This window comes from Mustela putorius, unplaced genomic scaffold, assembly GCF_011764305.1.
Source record: "Mustela putorius furo isolate JIRA1106 unplaced genomic scaffold, ASM1176430v1.1 tig00000596_pilon_pilon_pilon, whole genome shotgun sequence".
NCBI classification, from domain to species: domain Eukaryota; kingdom Metazoa; phylum Chordata; class Mammalia; order Carnivora; family Mustelidae; genus Mustela; species Mustela putorius.
This window is the reverse complement of record NW_025421428.1, coordinates 13,052,485-13,073,350: the sequence shown is the minus strand read 5'-3', so window position 1 is coordinate 13,073,350 and position 20,866 is coordinate 13,052,485. Positions and strand designations below refer to the sequence as shown.

At 57.3% G+C, this 20,866-nt stretch overlaps 1 protein-coding gene and 1 long non-coding RNA gene across 2 annotated transcripts in view; both read right to left on the bottom strand.

Moving 5' to 3' along the window:
• The window catches only part of CFAP77 (cilia and flagella associated protein 77), a 121,616-nt gene that overhangs the window by 20,034 nt on the left and 80,716 nt on the right, over nucleotides 1-20,866 (bottom strand). Inside the window, exons 4-5 of the mRNA XM_004757064.3 lie at nucleotides 6,546-6,651; nucleotides 3,495-3,596 (exon numbers count right to left, since the gene is read on the bottom strand). Of these exons, the coding sequence (XP_004757121.1) occupies nucleotides 3,495-3,596; nucleotides 6,546-6,651 (208 nt within the window). The remainder of the gene's footprint in view (nucleotides 1-3,494; nucleotides 3,597-6,545; nucleotides 6,652-20,866) is intronic.
• LOC123392793 lies at nucleotides 6,665-12,155 on the bottom strand. Its single transcript, XR_006607465.1, has 3 exons — nucleotides 10,939-12,155; nucleotides 10,668-10,808; nucleotides 6,665-8,495 (listed from the first exon to the last, which is right to left on the bottom strand). It is a non-coding gene; the product is annotated as an uncharacterized LOC123392793 (long non-coding RNA).

Sequence of the window (20,866 nt, the reverse complement as noted above, 5' to 3'; positions counted from 1 at the left end):
GGAAGGGCACGAGTCCCATTGCATCTGGCCACAGAGGGTGCCGGCTCCACGCCCAGCAATCCCTCCGCTAGGGATACGAGGAGGTGCGTTCACATCCTTCCCCAAAATGGGAGCCTGGGGAAGCGTCTGAGCCGTTTTCCATGGAAGTTCACTCTGGGATTGGGGTCTGCCACCTCCAAGAGCCACCAGCCCCCTCCCACACGGCTCCTTGAGCCGCGACCCTGGGATCATTAGCCTTCGGTTTGGAGGAGATACTTTAGAACAGTGCCACCTTCACTTTCAAGTCAGGAAAATGAGGCCCGGAGAGCCTCTTAGCCAGCTGGCGGCATAGCATCCGTGCCCTGGGCACTGGCCAGCGGTGGGCTGACCCCCTCTCTGGGCCCCAGGCATCAGTGGCAAAGGCTGGTGGCACAGACCAGAATGGGCACTGGAATCCCAGGCAGCCCGTGGCTGGTCGCAGGGGTACGGTCCCGGGCGGGGGCGGGGGGCAGGACGCCGCTGAGCGCCCCTCGAGGTGCCGGGGCCGGGGAGGGTCTGGGTGGCCCCCTCGCGGGCCGGCAGCGTGGTGCAGGCAGCCAGCTTGCTCGCGTTGACCCAGCGCAGGGAGCAGGCCGCCGCGCCCCTGCCTGCTGCTTTTCCACGGGCGAGGTGTTTAATTATTTCTGACAGGGTTCAGCGTCGACATCTGTTCTGAGCTGGGAGAGTCCATTTAGGTTATCCATCACTGTGACAGGTTCAACTTTTTTGGAAGCGCTTTTCCCTTTCATAATGGGGCTGGGGTGGTGGGGGCGGTGGCTGGGCACAGACTCGAGGCACAGACAAAGACCCTCCTGGGGCTCCGGGCAGGACGCTGCGTAGCCTCGGCCGCCGTCGCCGCCGCACTGGCCCTCTGGAGCCCGGACCCGGTGGGGGCTGCCCGAATGGGGGATGCCAGGATGCTCGGGTCGGGAAGGGACTTTCGGCGAGTCTGTGAAAGGCTTTTTCATTCTTCTGCCGTTCTGCGCCGTACTGGTCTTTTATTCATTCATCTCCTCCCTCACTCATTCTTCCCGCAGACGCTCACTGACCGCTCCCTGGGTGGGAGGGCTCTGGGGATGCCGCGGGGGGTCACAACAGCCATGGGCCTTAGGGGCTCCCATTTTGCTGGGGAAGATGGACAACTAATTGCCCAATTAACTAATTAATTGCAGTGAGGATGCACACTGTGAAGGGGAGAAGGGAGCCCCGCTGGGCTGGAGAGGCACCTGCTGGGACACAGCCGGAAGTGAGGGAAGGACCCTCAGGACGGAACCCGGGACCCTTTCCTACCGGGCACGGTCCTTCAGCCTGCGGGGCCTCAAGTTGTATATCAGCCGAGGGGACGTCCTTTCTGTGACATAATGCATGTCCAGCGCTCAGCGCATAGTGAGGGCTAAACGCTTCCCGTTGCTACTGTTTCCCCAAAGTGGGGACCAAGGGTTGCATCCATAAAGGCATCACTCTGGGGGACTAGGGTCTCTGCTGGGCTGACCACAGTGGCGCCCAGGGACAAGCCTTGCTCTGAGAGTCCTACAGAAGACCTTCCAGAAACCCACGAACATCCTCAAAAAGATGAAAAGCGCCCCGTGAATCCTGGGGCGGGCATGTTTATGCTTTCTCGTTGTTTCCATGGCGCTGCTGGTCATGTGTTGGGGCTTGGGGCCCACGGTCAGAGGAGCCAGGCTTCCAGGCCCCACCAGCCCACTCACTGGGGAGGACAGCCCAGACTCTGCTTCCGCTCTGTGCCCTGGGGCCGCGGGGGTGGGGGTGGGGGGCACTCGCTGCGAAGACGAAGTACTCCAGTACACAAAGATGTCTTAGCATGGTGCCTGGTGCTGAAGACAGGGGTGGCCTTCACAGGCTGCCCCCTGTTGCTCCGACCACATTTCAGTGACAGCAGTCTAGACCGGAAGAGTGTAGCACAGCTGCGTCAAAGCCTCCCTTTTGAAAACAGAAACTGGTTTGTTCGTGTCCGACTCAGGGCCGGGACCGTGGGGTCACCGGCTGGGAGACGTGCCCTCCTGATATGGGAGAGTCGGGGTGGGGGCAGGGGTGGGGGCCCTTTCCTTGCTCCTCTGGCCCAAGACCACCTGAGCCCTCCTCTGTCCCCTGCCTCAGTAGCTCGGGGCAGATTCTAAATCGGAGCTGGGGGACAGGGGATGACGCCGCAGAGCTGAGTCCCGTCCACGGCCTCTCGTGCTCACGGAGCTCCGGGTTCCTGTCCCTCCCTGGGGAGCCTCCCAGGGAAAATCAGAGGGAAAAATCGGAGCAAAAAGAGCAAAAGAGGAAAGATGACGGAGAAAGGGCCAGGAAGGAAGCTGTGTGTGTGTGTGGTGGGGGGGGGGGGGAGAATGTGGTTAAAAAGGCAGGAAACTGGGGGAGACAGAGAAACCAGGGTGAGCCTCGCGGCCGCCCGGCCAAAACAGAAAAGCTACAAAGCGACACGGGCAGGGACTCCCGGCGCCTCCGGCTCGGCGCCCGGTCACGTTCGTGTGCGGGGTGGTGCGAGCTGATGGGCAGCGGGCGGATGGTCACTGACATATGCTGACGGAGGCCGCGTGGGCAGGCCGCGCGGGGCCGCGTGGGGCGGGGTGGGCAGCAGGCGTCTCCACGGCGCTCGGCAGCTTGTTCGAGTGCATTAGGCTCAGGAAGGCACTGGCCCCTTCATTGTCCAAATTGCAGTTTAACTCAGTACCACGGGTGGGCTGGGCTGGCCAGGAATGTCGCTTCGCCCAGCTGTCTTCCTGGAGCCAGGCGTGTCCCCGTGGCCCCCTAGAAAGGTCGGCTGGACCCGAGCTCGGCGTGCAGAGCTCCCTTCCCAAGCGGAAGCTGCTGTCCCCAGATCTCCCTGTTCCCCTCCTCGGGACAGCGCCTCCCCACCCGGGCTCTCACACGGCTCTTCCCCTGCTAAAAGGCACTGAAGAGAGATCCCATTCCGGGTGCGACAGGGCTTGTGGCCTGATGAACACCAGGGTCCGTTTTGAGGCTGGCGCACGGCGGGCGTCAGCCCCCGGTGGAGATTTGCTCCCCCATCCCCAGGAACTCCACGCTGCAAGGAAGCCTAGCGCTGGTGGTGTGCGCTCGTCCTCCCCCTCAAGCCCCCACGGCAGGATGTGGTGCCTCTGTGACCCCATCGCTGGAGGGGGCTTTGACCCAGACAGCGCCCTCTGTGGCATAGACAGACACCCAGGCTCTGGGGTCCAACGGCCCGGGTTCCGCACAAGGTCGCTACAGAAGCCAGCGTGGGCTCCGCTCCCCGTCTGTGCAGCAAGAGTGGCAGCAGCCTCCCAACTCCGGTGAGTGTGAAGAATCAGTGGGATGACAAGGTAATATACCAGTCATGTAATATTCGTCATTATGCCCACCAGTGTCCAGAAGCCCACAGCGTCTCCCTGTCTAGAGGACGGGTAAAGACCGGGCAAAGTGGTCGGCGTCCGCCGTGCGTACGGGAAGAGGCATTTGGAGGCGAGACTGACCTTCTGGAAGTGAGGCATCTGCCAGAGGGCATCCAGCTTCACGGGCGGCTTGTACTTTCTCAGCTGACTGCTCCGGGTCTCATACAGCTTCCCCAGGATCACCTACAGGCCAGACAAATGCGGCAGTGAGGCGGTCTCCCGGCTCCCGGAGGAGTCCGAGCTACGACGAAGGGAGGCGAGGGCAGAGGGTTGGGCTCCGGGTGTGGCCGACCCCTGGGTCGCGTTCCTCCCTTCTGCGAGGCCACCGCTTCCCTCCCACACCCCCGGCCCCGGCTCCGTGGATTCTGGTGTGGGACCACCCCGGATCTGTTTCTGGTCTGGCCCCTAGAGCTCACCGGGGGCAAATTTCCTGGAATCTGATGCAACTTGAGCTTTGGGGATCCTCGTGGCACACGGTCCTGACTACGGTCCCGGAGGGGCCCTATTCGTGCGCTCTGTCTCTCCAAAATCTGTAACAGTCACGTGTTTTGTTGTGTTCTCTTTTCTTTCCTTTTTTTCTTTCACGGAAGGGCAGCCGACACTGAATGTTACATTCGTTTTGGGTGGACAATGTAGCGATTTGACAAGTCTGTGCATTTGCTGGGCTCGGCAGCGTGGCTGTCGTCTGTCACCGTACGACCCTCGTACTGCACCACTGACTCTACCCCCTGGCCGGTACCTCTTATCCCCGGGACATACTCATTCCATCGCTGGAAGCCTGCATGTCCCACTCCCCTTCTGCAGGCCCTCCAAGGTATAGCTCGGGGTCTGCGGAATCTGCACCTGCCCTCGGTTCCACCGCAATAGAACTGACCCAAAAGTAGCTGAAGATCGAACCCCTTTTATCGGCCGATTTTGTCAGTCATTTCCATTAACTTCACTGAATGCGCCTGTGGATACCGCAGAAGCCCTTCGGATCAGCCGTCTTCTCTGCCTCCTAGAACAGTTTTGCAACTATCTGCAAACCTGATATGCTAGCCCGCCGAGAGTGACCAAGCCTGCCTTCAGAACGGGGGTGGGGGGATGCAGGCACCCCGTTCCCCCTTCCTAAGTGGAAATGGATCTCCCTGCTGGAAATGGATCGCTGATGCCTGACGGACAAGGTTGGTCACCGTAGGATTTGCTGAGTTCCGCGTTGAGCCAAGGGACCCAAGATAAAGACTCACTGCGTGGAAGCTGTAGCTGCGACTTTCATGGGGGCGGGGGGCACCACCATCCAAACCCCAGGACATCCCTTGCTGCTGGAGAGACAGGCTTCCCTGCGGATGGTGGCAACTTGGCCTCACAAGATCAACCATCCTGTCAACCCCAGGCCCCAGCCCGTGTGTGTGGGTCTGGGTATTCCTTGCTGTTAGACCATGTACAGCCACAGAGAACCTTGGAACAGGAAGAGAACCCTGGGGTTGGTTCCACAAGTGTTTCCTGAGCGCCTGCTATGCGCTGGGCACGGCACAGTGGGCCCTCAGCTGATCTGAGCCTTTCTTTCGCCCATGAGGGAACTGAGGCCGTCACAGCCCCAGAGCGGGCCCCAGTTCCCAGCCAGGGCTGGGGCAGAGCCACTCCCATTAGTGGGGTGCTCTGCCTAACGGGGAGGGGCACTGGTCATGGCGGTCTCTAGCGTCCTTGGGAGCTCGGTTTTCCATAGATTTGCGACACTCTGAGTCGCCAGGAAATGGCGGCTAATTAAAACGTGCGACGGAATTGGAGCTCGAAGGCGGCTTGTAACGGCGGGGCTTTCTTCGAAACTGCTCATTACCATAGTAAGTTGACTCTTTCTTGAGCCATTAACGAGTAAACTAGTCAGGGGCTGCTTATTAAAATGTTATTGCAACACTCTGCTGTTTCAGGAGTCGGTGTCGTGTGCTCCACTACCGCCAAGGACAGCGGGAGGGGTCGTGGTGGCCGGCCAGGGGCCCGGGGAGCCTGGCGCCCTCTGCCCTGCAGTGCCGCTCCTGGCCTGTCCTGAAGGCGCCAGGATCCCTGCTCAGACTCTTCCACTCCCCACTTTGGCTCTAGAGCATCTCTGTCTTTCCCACGATTAGCAGAGTGGGACCTCGCCCTCCTGGAGAGCCGAGACTCTGGGGCCGCACACACAGGGGAGTCCAGGCCCGGCTCTGATGCCTTTGGCCAGTCGCTTAATCCCTGCGAGCCTACGTTTGCCTACAGGAAAATGGACCAACCGAGACGACCCGGAGAGTTCCCAGCCTCATGGGGTGCTCAGGAGACGGAACGCGGGAACTCGGGTGCGCGCTCAGCCCAGCTCCCTGCCTGGAGCACGGCGTCGGGAGGGCCCCGGCTGGATTGTGGCACCAACCAGACACGTGCACATTGTGCTTCTAGTGAAATCCCTGTGGCACCACGCGTTCATCGGTCGGGATCGGCTGCTTCTAGTGAAATCCCTGTGGCACCACGCGTTCATCGGTCGGGATCGGCTGCCGCTCGCACCGTTAGCACGGGGCAGCGTGGGGATACGGTTCTGTCCACAGCTTCGGCGTTCCTGTGCGGTCACTGCCGTGCTGAGGCTCAGTTTCCATGCCCAGGGACGATGGCCACCACGGGGGCTTCGGCCAAACCTAAGGGACACGATGCGTGTGACGCACACGATGGATTTAGCGTGTGGCCTGTCGTCACTGTGGAACAAAATGTTTTCCTGAAGTCCAGCGAAATGTGTTCTCTACGCATCCTGCCTTCCTAGCCTTTTCTTTAGTCCAGGGCGCCCCGCTGTCTCGGCCGGGCCGGGTTGGTTGAAAATCAGACTTCTGGATGTGCGGAGCCCTGGAAGGTTGGTGGGCGGAGGCCCGGAGAGGAGTCGGGACACGGGGTTCTGGCCCGCATCAGAGGCACATAGGGCCGTGGCCAGAATCTTCCTTGTCCGGGCTTGAGTAGGGGTTGGGTGTGATCATCACCAAGACCCTTTTAGCACAGCACCTCGCAGCTTGACCCCGGCCCCCCACCCCCCTACGTTTGTGACAATCGTGCCCAGATCTCAGTGTCAAAGCTTTGCCAGGCCAGCCCCTCCCCCCACTCCCATCCCAAACGGGGGCCACTCTGGAGTGGGGGGGGTGCTTTTACCTTGTGCTTTTTCTCCAGTTTAATGGCTTTCTGGGTGGCCTTCTGTTCCTGCACCCAAAGCTGCTGGTAGCGATGCTGGAGCAGGTCGAAGAAAGGTGTGGAGGGCCTGCGGGGGGAAGAGCAGAGAGGCTGTCTTGGAAGGCTCCGCATTCTCTCCACCAAGGAAGACCCCCACCTTCAGGGCGGGGCTGGGAGGCGGCGACAGAGACCGTCCCCGCGAGTGGTCTTCAGACGGCCTCCTTGGAGCCTTTGGGCTTGGTCCTTGATCGGTGAAGCCCGTCTTCATAAAGAATCGGTGAAGTCAACCCCACCCCGCCCCACACCCCCCTTGGTTTCAGTGTCTGATCACCTTGGCCTGCCTTTACCAAGAATCTCATCGGATCAGCTCAGCGAGCATCGCTTTGCCCTGTCTGTGTCCTTCCCTGACCCCCACCCCCGCTCCCTGGCGGTAAGGCCCCCCCCCCGCCTCCCCCATGCTGAGTCTCTTTCTCCTTGTGCAGGGGGGGAGCTGCATGCAATCGTCACCGCCTCCAGTTTCAGACTCTGATTCTCCTTGACAAGGGTCTCCGGGAGAGCACTTGCCCTGCGCGCCCCATTTCGGATGCCCCGCCCCTTCGCAGCGGTGTCCTCTCCCAGAGGATTGGTGGGTGGCACGTGAGACCTGCCCCGAGTTGCCGCACAGGTGACAGGTGATGAGGACAAGTTCTTCCCAGAAGAACCGGAGCTCACGGTTGCAGGAGGGAATGATGGAGCCGAAGAGAGGGGACTCGCCGGGGCGCCGCTCCCAGCGAAAGGACGGACGGAGACAATCATTGCCAGGAGCTGCCAGCGCCGTTCGGGGCCGAGCTGGCCGGAGACCGTACCCTACGTGGGGCAGGCTACAGCAGCTGAAGCAAATGCCCCCTTTCTCTGTTGTGCTCAAAGACAGACACACCGTACAATTTCCCCACGTGATCAATCTTACCGTTTCTGAAAGGGACAAGCAGCCGTCTGTGCCCGAAGTGATTCAGGGGGAGGCACGTGGGACCGCCCACCCAGTGTGCTTTGGGAAAAGAAACCAAAGTACCCCGGCGGTCATGAGACTTCTAGAAACACTGTCGAATCGAAACACAACGCGAGTCGCCATGTAACGAGGGCTTTTCCGGGGGCAACGTGAAAAAGGAACGGGCGGAATCGGTTTTACTGATGTATTTTATCCCTCTCCTTACTGATAGTATGTTATCGATCTAGTCCAGCCGAGATATTGTCACAGCACCATAGAGCCCTTCTTTAAATACTCACGGGGTGTTCGAAAGATTTAGTTTTGAAATTTTGAATTTTACTTAGTCGAAATTAAATAAGAAGCTAAATTCAGCTCCTCGGTGGCACCAGCCACGTGACGAGGGTTCGGCAGCCGCCTGTGGCCGGGCCACCGCATCAGACACACACCGCGGTCGGCCTGCTTGCCACGGCTCGCAAGGGGCTCGGGGCCTGGGGTGTGCTATGCACCCCCGCGAGGATGCTGGTGCCCAGGCCCGAGTGTGGGACGCACTGCAGGATGAGTGACATCAGCAAACACTGGACCGCACGGAGGGAGGAGGAGAAAGGGAGCTGGATGACAGTGACCTGGGAAATGCACCCAGCAGGTGACGTCCGTGGGCCTCGTTCGGACCCCGAGTCAAGCAAACCATCCGTGGGAAGGGGTGGGCCAAGTGAGCGTTAACCGAGGTTTGGAAGCTATTCAAGTGTTTCTGTGGGAGAATACAGAAGGGCTTGTGGGTGGAGTAATTGGTTGTTGACAATTTGCTTTAAAAAGGAGCTTCTACAAACAATAAATACATCACAGTCAGGTAAAGTGGGAACGGGTGGCGGTGTGTACCGATAATGGTTGAAACTGGGTGTTGGGGGTTGATCGCGGGCGTATATTATAGTGTCGGCTCATACCTTCGTGCATGTTTGACATTGTTCATCCTAAGCAAAAAGGGAAAGAGAAGAAGAAACAATGAATCAGGCTCATTGCTTTCCCTCCCATGTCTTTCGGACCTTCCTTTTGTTGGTGAACAGTCCTAGCTAGCTTCTGCCTCTCACATCTGAGCTGATCATTTCTTCATTTCCCTGGCCAGAGAGTCTCAGATTTTTCTGGTGCATAAGAATCACCTGGGCCTGGGGCACCTGGGTAGCTCAGTGGGTTAAAGCCTCTACTTTCGGCTCAGATTATGATTCCAGGTTCCTGGGATGGAGCCCCGCATTGGGCTCTCTGCGCAGCGGGGAGCCTGCTTCCCCGCTCTCTCTCCGCCTGCCTCTCTGCCTACCTGTGATCTCTGTCTGTCAAATAAATAAATAAAAATCTTAAAAAAAAAAAAAAAAAAAAAAAAGAACCACCTGGGCCCAACCCCCAGAAGTTCTGAGCTAGGAAGTGGGAGGGGGACCCAGGAAATCGCATTTTTAGCAAATGTAGTTCTGATCCAGGGTGTGCGGGCTGAAGGGTGGTCCTCCAAGTGGTGTTTCCAACCTCCTCCCTAGACCTGTGAATATGACTTTATTTGGAAAAAGGGCTTTTGCAGAGGTAGTCCACTGAAGGATCTCGAGATGGGATTAAGAACTATGCAAATGCTTCCTGGGGGTAGACCCTGTATCCAGAGACAAGTGTCCTCATAGGGAGCTGACACACAGGGGTCCCGCGGCCCACCCCAGGGACACACTTAGAAACAGCCCTCCCTCCTTTGGAGGGCGTCTAGAGCAGGTCCCAAGACTAGAAATCAGTCTTCCACAGCCCAAGGAAACACAGAACAGTGTTCTGCAACCTGGCACGTGTGCGTGGGTCCCCGTCCCCGGGGGATCTCGTTACAGGCACGTTCTCGTTTGGTGGGTCTGGAGTGGCCACAGGTGTTGTGGCCCGGGACCCACGCTTTGAGGCTTAAGCCTTAGCCCCGGGGGTCTTAGCTCCGGAAGTCCCAAGAGTTGTGGGCGTCAACCTCTGAGCAGGTGTCTGGAGGAGGGACCGCAGCTTCTCTCATTGCACTTCTGGAAATGCAGGCGTCCCAGGAAACGCTCTGGTCTTCCCCGCTGACCTTATCTTACAGACCAGGGAAGGCAGAAATGGCAGTGTTAAGAAGACGCGGCACCCCCTCCCCGCCACCAGGATCTTGAGGCAAACTTCCAGCCTCTCTAGCTTTGCGTTTTTTGTTTTTGTTTCTGTTTTTTTGCTTGTTTGTTTGTTTGTTTTTTATGAGGGGAAGGGGCAGAGGGAGAGGGAGAGAGAGAATTTTAAGTGGGCTCCACATCCAGTGCAGAGCCCAACACTGGCTTCCATCTCGTAACCCTGAGATCAAGACCCGAACTGAAACCAAGAGTCCGATGCTTAACTGACTGAGCCACCAGGCGCCCCTCTGGCTTTGCGTTCAAGACAGCAACCTTAAATACCTTGACACTGCCATCATAGTTATTAACAGTTAAAAGTCGGGAAATTTTACATTAAAACCCCAGCTTCCCAGACTGTCTTGAAAACCTGCAGGTGCTGACCGGGCAGTCTGTGGGCAGCAGCTACCGGCCGGCGCCGAGGGTCACTGTCAGGGCGCCCCACGCCTCTCCCTTCCCTGCTGCCTCTTGCCCCGGCCAGCTCCGCTCCCTGCGGGGCCCCTCCAGGTTTTGGATTTCGTGGCCGCAGAGATGGACACAGAGTCAGATGGGACCCTGAACATCCACCTGCGCCCCGTGCGTTCCGGTGTAGTCTGACTACTGTGCAGACCTCCCTGGGCGGGGACCGGGCTGAGCGAGGGCTCTGCTTGAGCAGCGGCTCCGCGTCTCTGAAAAGCCTCTCGAGCTCACAGGTCTCTTTACAGAGCAGCCTGCCGAGCAGCTACAAACAGTGGCTCTTTGTTTTCCGGTTCCTTTACCCCTGCGGTGACTTTTATTGCTTAATTATCACACGCCCCATGCTTCTGAGCAGCCTAATTTATGGCCACGCTTTCTAATGACATGAGATACGTAACCTCACAGTATCCACCCCCAGAGGCCGTTCACAACAGAAGAGCTGTCTTGCCAGCAGCCCCCACTGCATACATCACCAGGAGCCTCCCTTCGAGGCCCTCCCACAGCCTGGGCTGGCCGGCTTTGGGTCCTGCTCTGGCCAGTGGTTATTACCTGGAGACGTTTTGAGGGGTGGGATGGGGAAGGGGCTTGGACGGGAGAACAGCTGAGAAACCTTGGCGGTCACGGCAGCCCCAGCGTGTCTGGCTGAGGGAGATCCGGCAGGTGCTGCCCATTTCTGCTCTGGCTCGTCCACTTGGGTAGAAAGACAGGGAGGCTTGTCAGGACACAAATCAGATCACATCACCCTTCCCTGTTTAACCCTAAGCTTAGACTCCGGGCCAGGGACCTTCAGGGCTCTTGCCTCCACCGCCACCTGGCTCACCCTCGCCTTCTGCTGGTCTCAGCCGTGGGGTCGCCTCTGCAGAAGGCCTGCCTGATCGCCTGTCCTCGGCCACCCCCGCCAGGTGGCCGCTCACAACAGGGATTCCAGGTCACTGGTTTGCCACCAGCCTGGGCCACTGCACGCCAACACCCCCGGGGCAGGAACAGTTCATGTCGTTGAAGAAGAGGGAAGGGGAGTCAGAGAAAGAAAGATCAGGCAAAATTCTGGGAGATGCACTTTTTCATAATTCAGGATGTAGGACACTAGGCTACGTAGAAGGTATAATAAAGACCGTAAGTTGATGGACAGTGCTGCTCGATGGACGAAGGACAGTCTTTTCAACCGATGGCACAGAAATGACTGGACGTTGTAGGCAAAAACCCACAAAACAGCTCTCGACCGAGGGCTCATACCCTCCACAAGAATGACTCAAAATGGATCATGGATTTCCATATGAAGATAAACCGATTAAATTTTCCGAAAAAAAAAAAAAACAAAAAAAAACAAAAAAACGCAGGAGAAGCTCAGGAGCTCAGGCCGCTGGAGGATATCTTGGCTGTGCCCAGTTTGGGGATATGACAAATAAAGCTGCTAGAAACATCCGTGTACAGGTTTTCAGGAGCTCAGGCCAGGCTTGGTGCTGACTTCCTGGATTTGGCACCAAAAGCAAGATCCGTAAGAGAAACCACAAAGTGATGAATCAGACTTCCTCGAGATGAAGGCCTTTTGCTCTGTGGAAAGTCCTCTGAAGAAGACGGGAAGACCAGCTCCCTAGACCAGGAGGAGGTCCCTGCAAACCACACGTCTGGCCAAGCGCTTCTCTCTGGAACGCATGGAGAGCTCTCAGACTCCATGTGGAAGCAAACCGGTTAGAAAGATACAAAGTTTCATCGGAGGTTGTACCGGTAAGGCCAGGAGAACATCGTCCACAGCCCTGCCGTCAGAGACGCACAAATCCAGACCCGATGACAGTCCACGACACACGTATTGTGTAGAAACGAGCAGGAGCAAATGCGGGCCAGGATGCAGAGAAGCCAAGCCTTGCAGCGTTGCTGGACGGAATGAGAAGTCGCACAGCCACTCTGGAAAACAGCTTGGCAGCGTCTTAAGAATCTAAACATACAGCAGCGCTGGGCTGGCTCAGTGGGTGGAGCCTGTGACTCGATCTTGGGATCGTGAGTTCGAGCCCCACGTTGGGTGTAGAGATGACTTAAAGATGAAATCTTAAAAAAAAAAAAAAAAAAACCCACCCTGGATATACACGTACAGCCCAGCACCTGTACCCCTCCGCATTTATTTCAGAGAAGAGCTTATGTACAAGAAAACCTGTACACGGATGTTTCTAGCAGCTTTTTTGTCATATCCCCAAACTGGGCACAGCCAAGGTATCCTCCAGCGGACGAATGGCGAAAGAAGCCAGGGTCCGTCCACACTGTGGAACAGCACTCAGCAGAGGAAAGCATCAGGTTTTACAACAAGCTGCTTGGGTAGATCTCAAGGCCATGGTGCCAAGTGGAAACGGACAATCTCAGAAGGTCACCTACATGGTGATGTCACGCACATCACACGCTGGAACTTTCCAGGGGTGAGGGGTTGGCGGGGGAGGGCAGTCCCTGAGGGGTAGCATGAGGGAGATCTTTGAGGTGATGGAACAGTTCTGTGCCTTGACTGTGCTACTCGGATGGCATGCGTGCGCACACACACACCCCCGAGCGCTATAAAAGCGATGGTCCCTGTGTTGTACCAACGCCGCGTGTTTAGTTTTGACGTTGCACATGGTTGTGCGAGATTTTATCACGGGAGGAGCTGCGTGAAGGGTACGGGATGTCTCCGTCCGTCTCTACCCCTTCCTGTGAGTCTAGGAATTATTTCGCAGTACAGTATTATTTTAAAATTCAATCAAGCATGTTAGAGGAAAGGCTGGAAGAGCTTCCTTCCTCCTTTATGGGAAATTATCATAAAAATTCCTGCCGTGCAGCGTGGTAGACAGAGACTATGGGGCCCCGGGATGTGGGGAGAGAGGAACGGAGCCTTGTCTGGTAATTAAATTTTTCAAGTCTAGAGCTGCCAAAAAGCATGGAGCGGCCGTATGTGTAATGACCCAGAAAGGTCTCAGAGACCTCCGTCAAGTGTGAAAACACAAGTCCGGGGCGACAGAGCTGCATCCACGCAGATGTGGGTGACTGGAGAAAAGTCTGGAAGGAGGTCGGCCGATGACGGCTCCGGGGCTGAGGCAGGCACAGGTCTGCTTCCTGGTTATGCAATGAATAAAACAAAAAACAAGGACGGACGGACGGACGGAGGGAGGGAGGGAGTTCCAAGTCTGACAGGTTGTGTGAGCGGCTGGGACCGTAATGCGGGTGACGGATCCAAGGCCCCCAGTCCCCGCCCCGAGAACATCAGACCAGAACTCACAGCAGCCCCCCACGAGCAGCCCAGGGTGGCCAGGCCTTCGCGGCTGGGGAGGCACCCGGCAAGAGCCCAGCCCTGGGGGGTTGCTGTCGGGAGTTTTATTAGCATTTCTCCAGGTTCTAGGACCTTCGAGGATGCACCCTTAGGAGACACTTCCTTGTTTTCTTCTGCAGTTGCTTCTTGCTGCTACCTTAAATACATTCAGCTGTTTTTCTTTTGAAGTAAATGTGATTCTTTAATAATAATAATTTAAAAAATAGGCATTTTTCTCCTGCCCCCAAATGAAAGATTTTTGCCACAGGCGGAGGTCACAATTACGGCTACCCTATCTGCAGCTTACCTTTGAGAAGCTGGAGGGGGGCACACAGAAGGTCTTAATTATTTATCCTCACTAAATGAGCTGGGAAACGTGGGAGTGGGGAAGCCAAAGTCCAGAGAGGTCAAATGGCTGGTCCAGGGTCACACAGCACATTCCACCAGCAAAGCCTGGACTCCTTCCTGCCCTCGGGCTACAGCCACGAGAATGCCCATCGATTTACAGGAGACTGGAGTCTGCCAGAGAGCCTCCTGCAGACAGAGGCCAGACCCCAGGGGCCTGGCTACTCTCAGACAGGACCCCCCCCAATCCCCAAGGCGCTCTCTCCCCAGGCCCCAGAGCAGTGCCCAGCCTTGGTCCACGCAGGTGCAGGGGCTTTCTAAACAATGCACATCTGATCCTATCTCTCTCAACACCCGCTGGTATCTTCTCTTGCCCTTGGGGCGTGGGGCACAATTTCCAAGGGCTCTGTGCTATCTCCAGGAGCGCATCCCGCCTCCTCCCAGACCAGCACACCCTAGGATCCCCCGTTTCATCCCCACCCCATCTCGCTGCACCGTCCCGTCCCTCCTGAGACCTCCCGGACCCGTCCCTCCTGCAGGAGATGTTGCTCTTCCTGCACTTTGCACCCGGAAAGGTCTTTTGGACATTTTTTACAGCGACCCGTTCGGTGCCCACCTGTCCCAGCAGCTCTAAGCTCCATGGAACAGGGGTCAAGGCCGGACGGTTCTCTGTGCACCTCCTGCCTGGACAGCCAGCCTGCACCTGATAGATCGTCTTTGTGGCTCTGGGATCCCACTTCCTTTCCCTCTAAGAACCAACTCTTTTCTGAGGACAGCTTTCCTCCTCCACGGCAACGCCTAAGAGGCGGTCTTTGGAAGAAATTCACTATTCCTTGGGGAACCTAGAGACGGGGACAGGGTAGCCCTTCTGTCTGCAGAAAGGGTGCAGGTACCGAAGGCAAGCCCTTGGGCATTTAGGTCCCTCTCTCCCCTGGCACGGGGGAGCTCGGTAATTAGAGCCAGCATGTCGGAGTGGCTCCTGGATCCCAAAAGGGGCAGCGATGGCAGTCCGCCCAGAGCAGAGGGCCCGGCCAGGACAGGTGGCCCATGGCAGCAGCCCCTCCCTGAGGATGTTTAGTCTAGGAGGCCTCTGGCTGGAGGGTGGGGGTCTCTGAGAGCCCACCCAGCCAGGGGAATCTGGGATTCTCAGGCTCATTCCCTATGAATCTTTAAAACTATTTGAAAGTGATTAGGGCTTGTAAAAGTGTGTGCTTCCATGTGATATCGGAGAGGTCCCCAGATATCGCACAGGGACTGGGATGTAGGTGTGGGGGCTGTTCGGAAGCTCTTCAAAGAGCAGAGAGGGGCAGAGGGCTGGCCAGGCACAAGCATCTGGGGAAGGGGTGTCAGCAAGGCAGGAGGCCTGGGACCAGGTCCACTCCGGAGCTGCGGAGCTTGGTCCTGGCGGGGGTCCTCTTGGAGGCAGGGAGAGGACTGTCCGTAGAGGGCTTCTGGGGACTTTGGGCTGTCATGGAAATGTGCTGTATTTTCATTGACTACTCCGGTATCTAAAGTTTTTTAAAGTTATCTTTACGCCCAATGTGGGGCTCGAATTCACAACCCTGAGATCAGGAGTTAGATGCTCCACCGGCTGAACCCACCAGGCACCCCCAGCTCCAAGTTGGATAAATTTGTCAAAACTCATCCAGTTATACATGAACCATTTCCGTGTCTAAAAATTATATCCCAATAAAGTTGTTTTAAGAGAAAAAAACAAGGAGACAGATTGTGGAGAAAATGGCCAAGGCAGGAGTTGTAAGAGAGAAAGGGGTTGGTGAGGGTGCTAGGGAGCTACAGATGGTTTCAGAGCAAGAGGAGAGAGGCTGATGCACGGCGATGGCCACGCTTCCCAACGGTTGCTTTGGTGGTGGAGTGAATTAGACCAGGAGGGGGGTGGCGGCATAGGATTTGAGGACCCAGGCCATTCCAGGGGAGGAAGGGCTACCCTTCCTCTGAATGAGATCAGCCCTGTGTCCACGATCTCATCCGTCCGCTCACCCGTCCGACCCGCCAGGAACGTGAACAGGCTCCTGCTAACGGGAACGAGCTGTCTACAGTCTGTATAGCAACAATAACCATGATCGTCACAGTGCACACATCCTGCCTGCTTCCTCAATCCTGAGGGCCATGGCCCTGGAGACGGTTTTTTTTTTTTTTTAAATTTAATTATTTATGTATCTATTTGAGAGAGAGAGCGATAGCAGGGGGAAGATGAACAGAGGAAGAGCGACAGCAGACCCCACGCTGAGCGCGGAGCCTGATGCAGGTCTCTGTCTCACAACATTAATATTCTCATTAAGACGGGAAATCCGAGGTCCAGAGAAGGTCACGGTCTTGCCCAAGACCACACAGCCAGGGAGCGTGGCGTTTGTGTGGGGAGCTTGTGGACGGATCTGCCTGCAGCCCTCTGCCCCCCAGGCAGGGAGTCTCCTACAGCAGGACTTGGGTGGAGCAATGTTCTCTCTGAGCCTTTTGATGGCTCTTTGCGGGTGAGCAGAGGGTGGAGGTTGGGGTGGGGGAGTGAAGCGAGGGACTCCTTACAGAGCGGTGGGCATGAGCAAAGATGGGGGATCCGATCAGGCTGGCCCCGTGCCTCCCTGCCCTGCACTGGCCTGATGAGCATGGGAGCCCAACAGCAGGTGGGAAATACCTCCCGTTTTAATGAGCACTTACTATATCCAGCCTGCCATGAGCACTCCAGCTGCAGTCCCACCGATTCCTCACGACTCCGACAGTGAGGGAGAACATTCCTGCTTTCATGGAGGGAAACTGAGGCTCAGATAAATCAAGCAGCTTGCCCAGGGTTTGCTCACGGACATGGAGCAGGTAGGGCCAGAAGAGGGGGACCCCACTCAGGATCCCCACCCAGGTTCCCCTGACTCGGAAGAGCTAGGCGCTTCACGGTTGGGCTGCGTGTCCAGCAACCCCAAAGAGGGTCTGAGCCGTCCAGTGGTCGCTGCCCAGTGGCCTGTCCTGGTGGCCTCGCCGCTGGTCCTGCTCTGTGCCTGGGTGGTAAAGCTGTGTTTTCCGTCCAGGGAAGGACTCTTCCTCTACAGAGAGAAGGCCAGTGGGTCCTGAACCTGGGCGGTCTCATCCCGGGGGCCTCGGGCCCTGGCCCGCAGTTGCGAGGATTTCTGCGCGCCCGTCCCACCGTGTCTGAGCAGTGCCCGTCGGTGACCAACTGTCTGCCCATAACCCGGCAGGAACCTCTCGGAGAAGTTCCTCACCACCCTGAAGCTTTCGCTCACAACAAAACCATGTCAAAACTAAGTCTAATAAAACGGAAAATGGGGAATAAAATGAAATGAAATCAGCTCTACTTGGGGTAGGCCGGCAAGAAACTTCAAATTAGTTCAATCCGACCCATCTTCGCCGCTTCGCGATTGATACCCCAGACCAGGGGTTGATCTCGGATGAAGGCACCAGGGACGAGGTGGGAAATGGAAATTATCATTTGCAAACATTAGGCTGACACTTTGTGCGTGCGGGGGATGAGGGCTGACAGCTCTGATTTGCCGGCTCGGCTCCTCTCTGCCAAAGAGCGCTCTGTGGATTAGGGGGGCCCCTTTCATGGCAACCCATCTTCATCTTCGCTGCTCATTAAAACTTTGTGGAGCTGGAGAAGTTGGCGGAGGAGAGGAAACTGCAGGAACCTTCTGAGGGACTTCAGGTACACATTTGTTGAAAGGTGTTTGAGAAGGGAGCCTTGGGTCTGACAAACCGGATTTTAGTACGGCTCTCCGTGCGCAGCGGGCTAAAATAATTGGTCATCAGTGACTACTAATTCGGTTTAGTAGCCAGAGGCAATTTTTTTCTTCCTGGAAAATCAATGACAGCACGGAGGTCTGTTCAACGTGATTCCGCTCAAAACTGGGCCTTATTTGGCGCTTGATGCTTCTTCAGTGGGGACAGCGATTTTGTTAAAATAAAATTAAAATCCATCTCTACTATGCCAGTGGTCCGCCGCTCCCAGGGGGCGGGCAAGGCGCCGGCACCGGCCCCCGCACGGCCCCGGAGGGCTGGAGGAGTAGACAGTGGCCTCCGGGATGGGCTGCGGCCAAGGACCAGGGACGGTCTGGTTTGGGGGGAGGGAGGGGGCTGGAGGCCGGGCTTCTGTCACAGGCTGGAAATCAAAACCGAGCCCACGAGGGACAGCCCACAGTGGCACTGTGTACGGAGCCCCAGCTCCTGGTGCACCCCCCAGAGCTGTCCCTCTCTGCCCCGTGGGGCCTGCGTGCTCAGACGGCCCGGAGTAGTGTGCTTCCCTTCGCCTCCACGCCCAAGGCTTCCTGAACGGGCCCCTGTGTCTGACAGCCCAGGGACATCAGGGACCGTCCGCGGAGCCCTCAGCTCCTGCCTGCAGCTGCACCGCTGTTTCTCCCGGGAGGTGCTCCTGGCTGACTTTGCCTCCACCCTGCCAAAGCCACAGCTAAATCCGTTTTTTATTTTGTGCTTTGTTTTTTTTAATTAACATTTTTATCGAGATCATTGTAGATTTCACAAGCAATTGTAAGAAAGGAAACAGAGGGGTTCAGTGCACGCATCTCAGACTTCCTCGTGGTCGCGTGTGTCTATTTCTCCGCAACGTCATCACACGCAGGGCTTCACGCGCCCGCGGCACGGTCAGGATGCACAACACTGCCTCACCCCAGGCCCCTCCGGGACCCTTGGCCACCACGCCCCCTCCCTCCCACGCTGCACCCACATGCCCAGGACGGTTCCAGGTCACCCTCACAAGAGCCCCACGAGGGAGAGGACCTGGGACCGCCATCAGCCCCCGTTTCACTGACGAAGACACCGGTTGATGAGGAACTAGCCTGAATGATGCCAGACGATCTGTACAGCTCAAGTAGAGGAAGTCCGCTGCTCGGGACCTGGATTTGAGGGTCCTGCCCCAGCGTGGTTGCAAATAGCAGTCTCCAGTGTTCAAAAACTCTCTGCTACCAATGTATACATTTTTAAAATCAGAATTCACGTAAAAACCCAAATGTCTGGCTTTCCTTAGTGAGGCATTAGATTGTCGGTTAGGACAGCGCTGGGCCCCCATTCCCATGGGTCCATAACCGGCTGGAGCTGCTGCCCTTGGACCAGGCATGTGCTCCACCGAGACACAGACCCCACCACTCCCTACTGCCTCACACAGCGTCGGCTTCCCTCTCCTCCCCGCCGGGCCTCTACAGGCCTGGGAAACTCTGCCCCCTCTCCAAGAGGCTCTGTGCCTTGCATCACAAGGCTATGTGGCGACAGTCCTGGGTACCTCTCTTCTCAAGAACTCCAAGGACTCTTTACTGATGAACTCACACCATTTCTTTGGACCGAGGAGGACGTAGTCTTGCCCCCACCTACAGACAAAGAAATGGAGGCCCGCAAAGAGCGGGAGCTCAGAGCCCCTCCGCGTGGGAGCCAGAGAGTGCCGTGCGGAGTCTGGGGTCTGCTCAGTTTTCCATCCTCTCTCCGCCTCCGTCTCGGCTCCCTTGGGAAGAGGCGGGAGAAGAGAGGAAACTCGCTCAGCGGAGGGAGGGTTTGGACAGGCCCGAAGGGAAAAGCAAGACCAACCTGCCCACTGGCCCAGGGGGCCTGACGCCTAGGCTCTAGGACACTGTTAGGGACCCATGGAAATGGTTTGATTTCTTTTAAAATCAGCACAGCCATTAAATATTTTAGATTATTATAATGCTTTTTGTGTGCGGAGGAGAGGGCTCACGACAGCAAGCGTGCTCGAGGGCTTGCGGAAATCCCGCCATCGCCAGGTGCCTGGAGCGGGAAGACACAGGCCTGGGCCTGCCTCCGAACAGCGTTTCAATCCCGTGGGAGACCAGGGATCCTCAGTCTTGAGGACACAAAAGAATTATCCCACGTACAGCGGCCTGGGCCCCACCATCGGACTTTCCGACTTGCCCAGGCCCCGGCGTGTCACCGAGGCTGCAGCCCCCCACCCCCAGGGGTGCCTGGCCCACGGGATTGCCGGCACCCTTTGGGGGTCCAGCTCTGAGCCTCTCCCGTGCAGAGGACCCTCCAAGCGGATCGCCAGCAGCGCCTCTGTGGGGGCGGGTGGCCGGCCCGGCCCCAGGGGACCTGCCGCAGCTCCCACACCCCTCCTCACCCCCCTGCCTTGTTCCTGCTTGTCCCCCTCAGCCTGAGGGCCTGTCTTTTCTAACTAGCCTGGAGGAAGGGGCGGTAATTGAGGGGCTGCTCTCCCTGGCAGGACTCTTAGAGCTAATTAGAGAAGAGGACCTCTGGGCTTGTGGTTATTTTTTAATTGTTTGTGGATCCAACATAAAAGCTAATGACAGGGCAGGGAGACTTAGTTAGCCGCGCTCTCCTGACTTCTAAACTTGTCTAAGAGGTCATTTGCAATTTGTTAACATTTTTTCACAAGGGTGAAGTCAATTAGCAGTTTCCCCACACAGACGCCCAGAGGCGGGCCCAGGCTTTCTGGAAGCTTCTGTCTCAACCTTGAGGGTCTGTGCCTGAAACGGGAGCTCCCCCTGTGTCCTGCAGCGCTCCGCCCCCATGCCCCGCTGCAGGCTCCGGTGGGGCTTGAGCCCCCCTGGGGGAGAGGCCCAGTGGAGCCAGCGCACATGACGGGGGACAGAGTGCCTCGTGCACACGCAGACGTCTGCTGCGCAGGGGTCCTGGCGTCTGGGGACAGGGTGAGTAGCAGATGGGGCCTCCCTGCCCCGTGGGGTTGCAGAGAGGGCACCGGCTCCTGGCAGAAGCCGAGGAGGCCCCTTCAGCCCAGCAACTCCCCCCATGGACTTGACCCTGAGGAACCTCGCCCACAGGAAATGAGGAGCCACCTGGACATCCCACGATGGGAGACGAAAACACCCGCCCGGCGGGGCAGGGTGACCTTTGCAAATGTGTGGAGCGACAAAAGCCAGTTGCCACGCAAAGGGATTTACGTGTTTCGAAGCCACATGAACACACAAATACGCATTATTGACGGCCGCCTAGCGCTGGAGCGAAGATGGGCGAACCCAGAGGACAGGACGCGTATTCCAACCTCAGGAGGGTCCCCCGGGGGCAGAGGGAAGGGCGTGGGGCCAGGAGGGGCTGAGAAGGGGCTTCAAGCTGCATTTGGTCTATTTTATTTCTCTTAATAAGGGCTCGGATGCAAATAGAGCCTGGGGGTAAA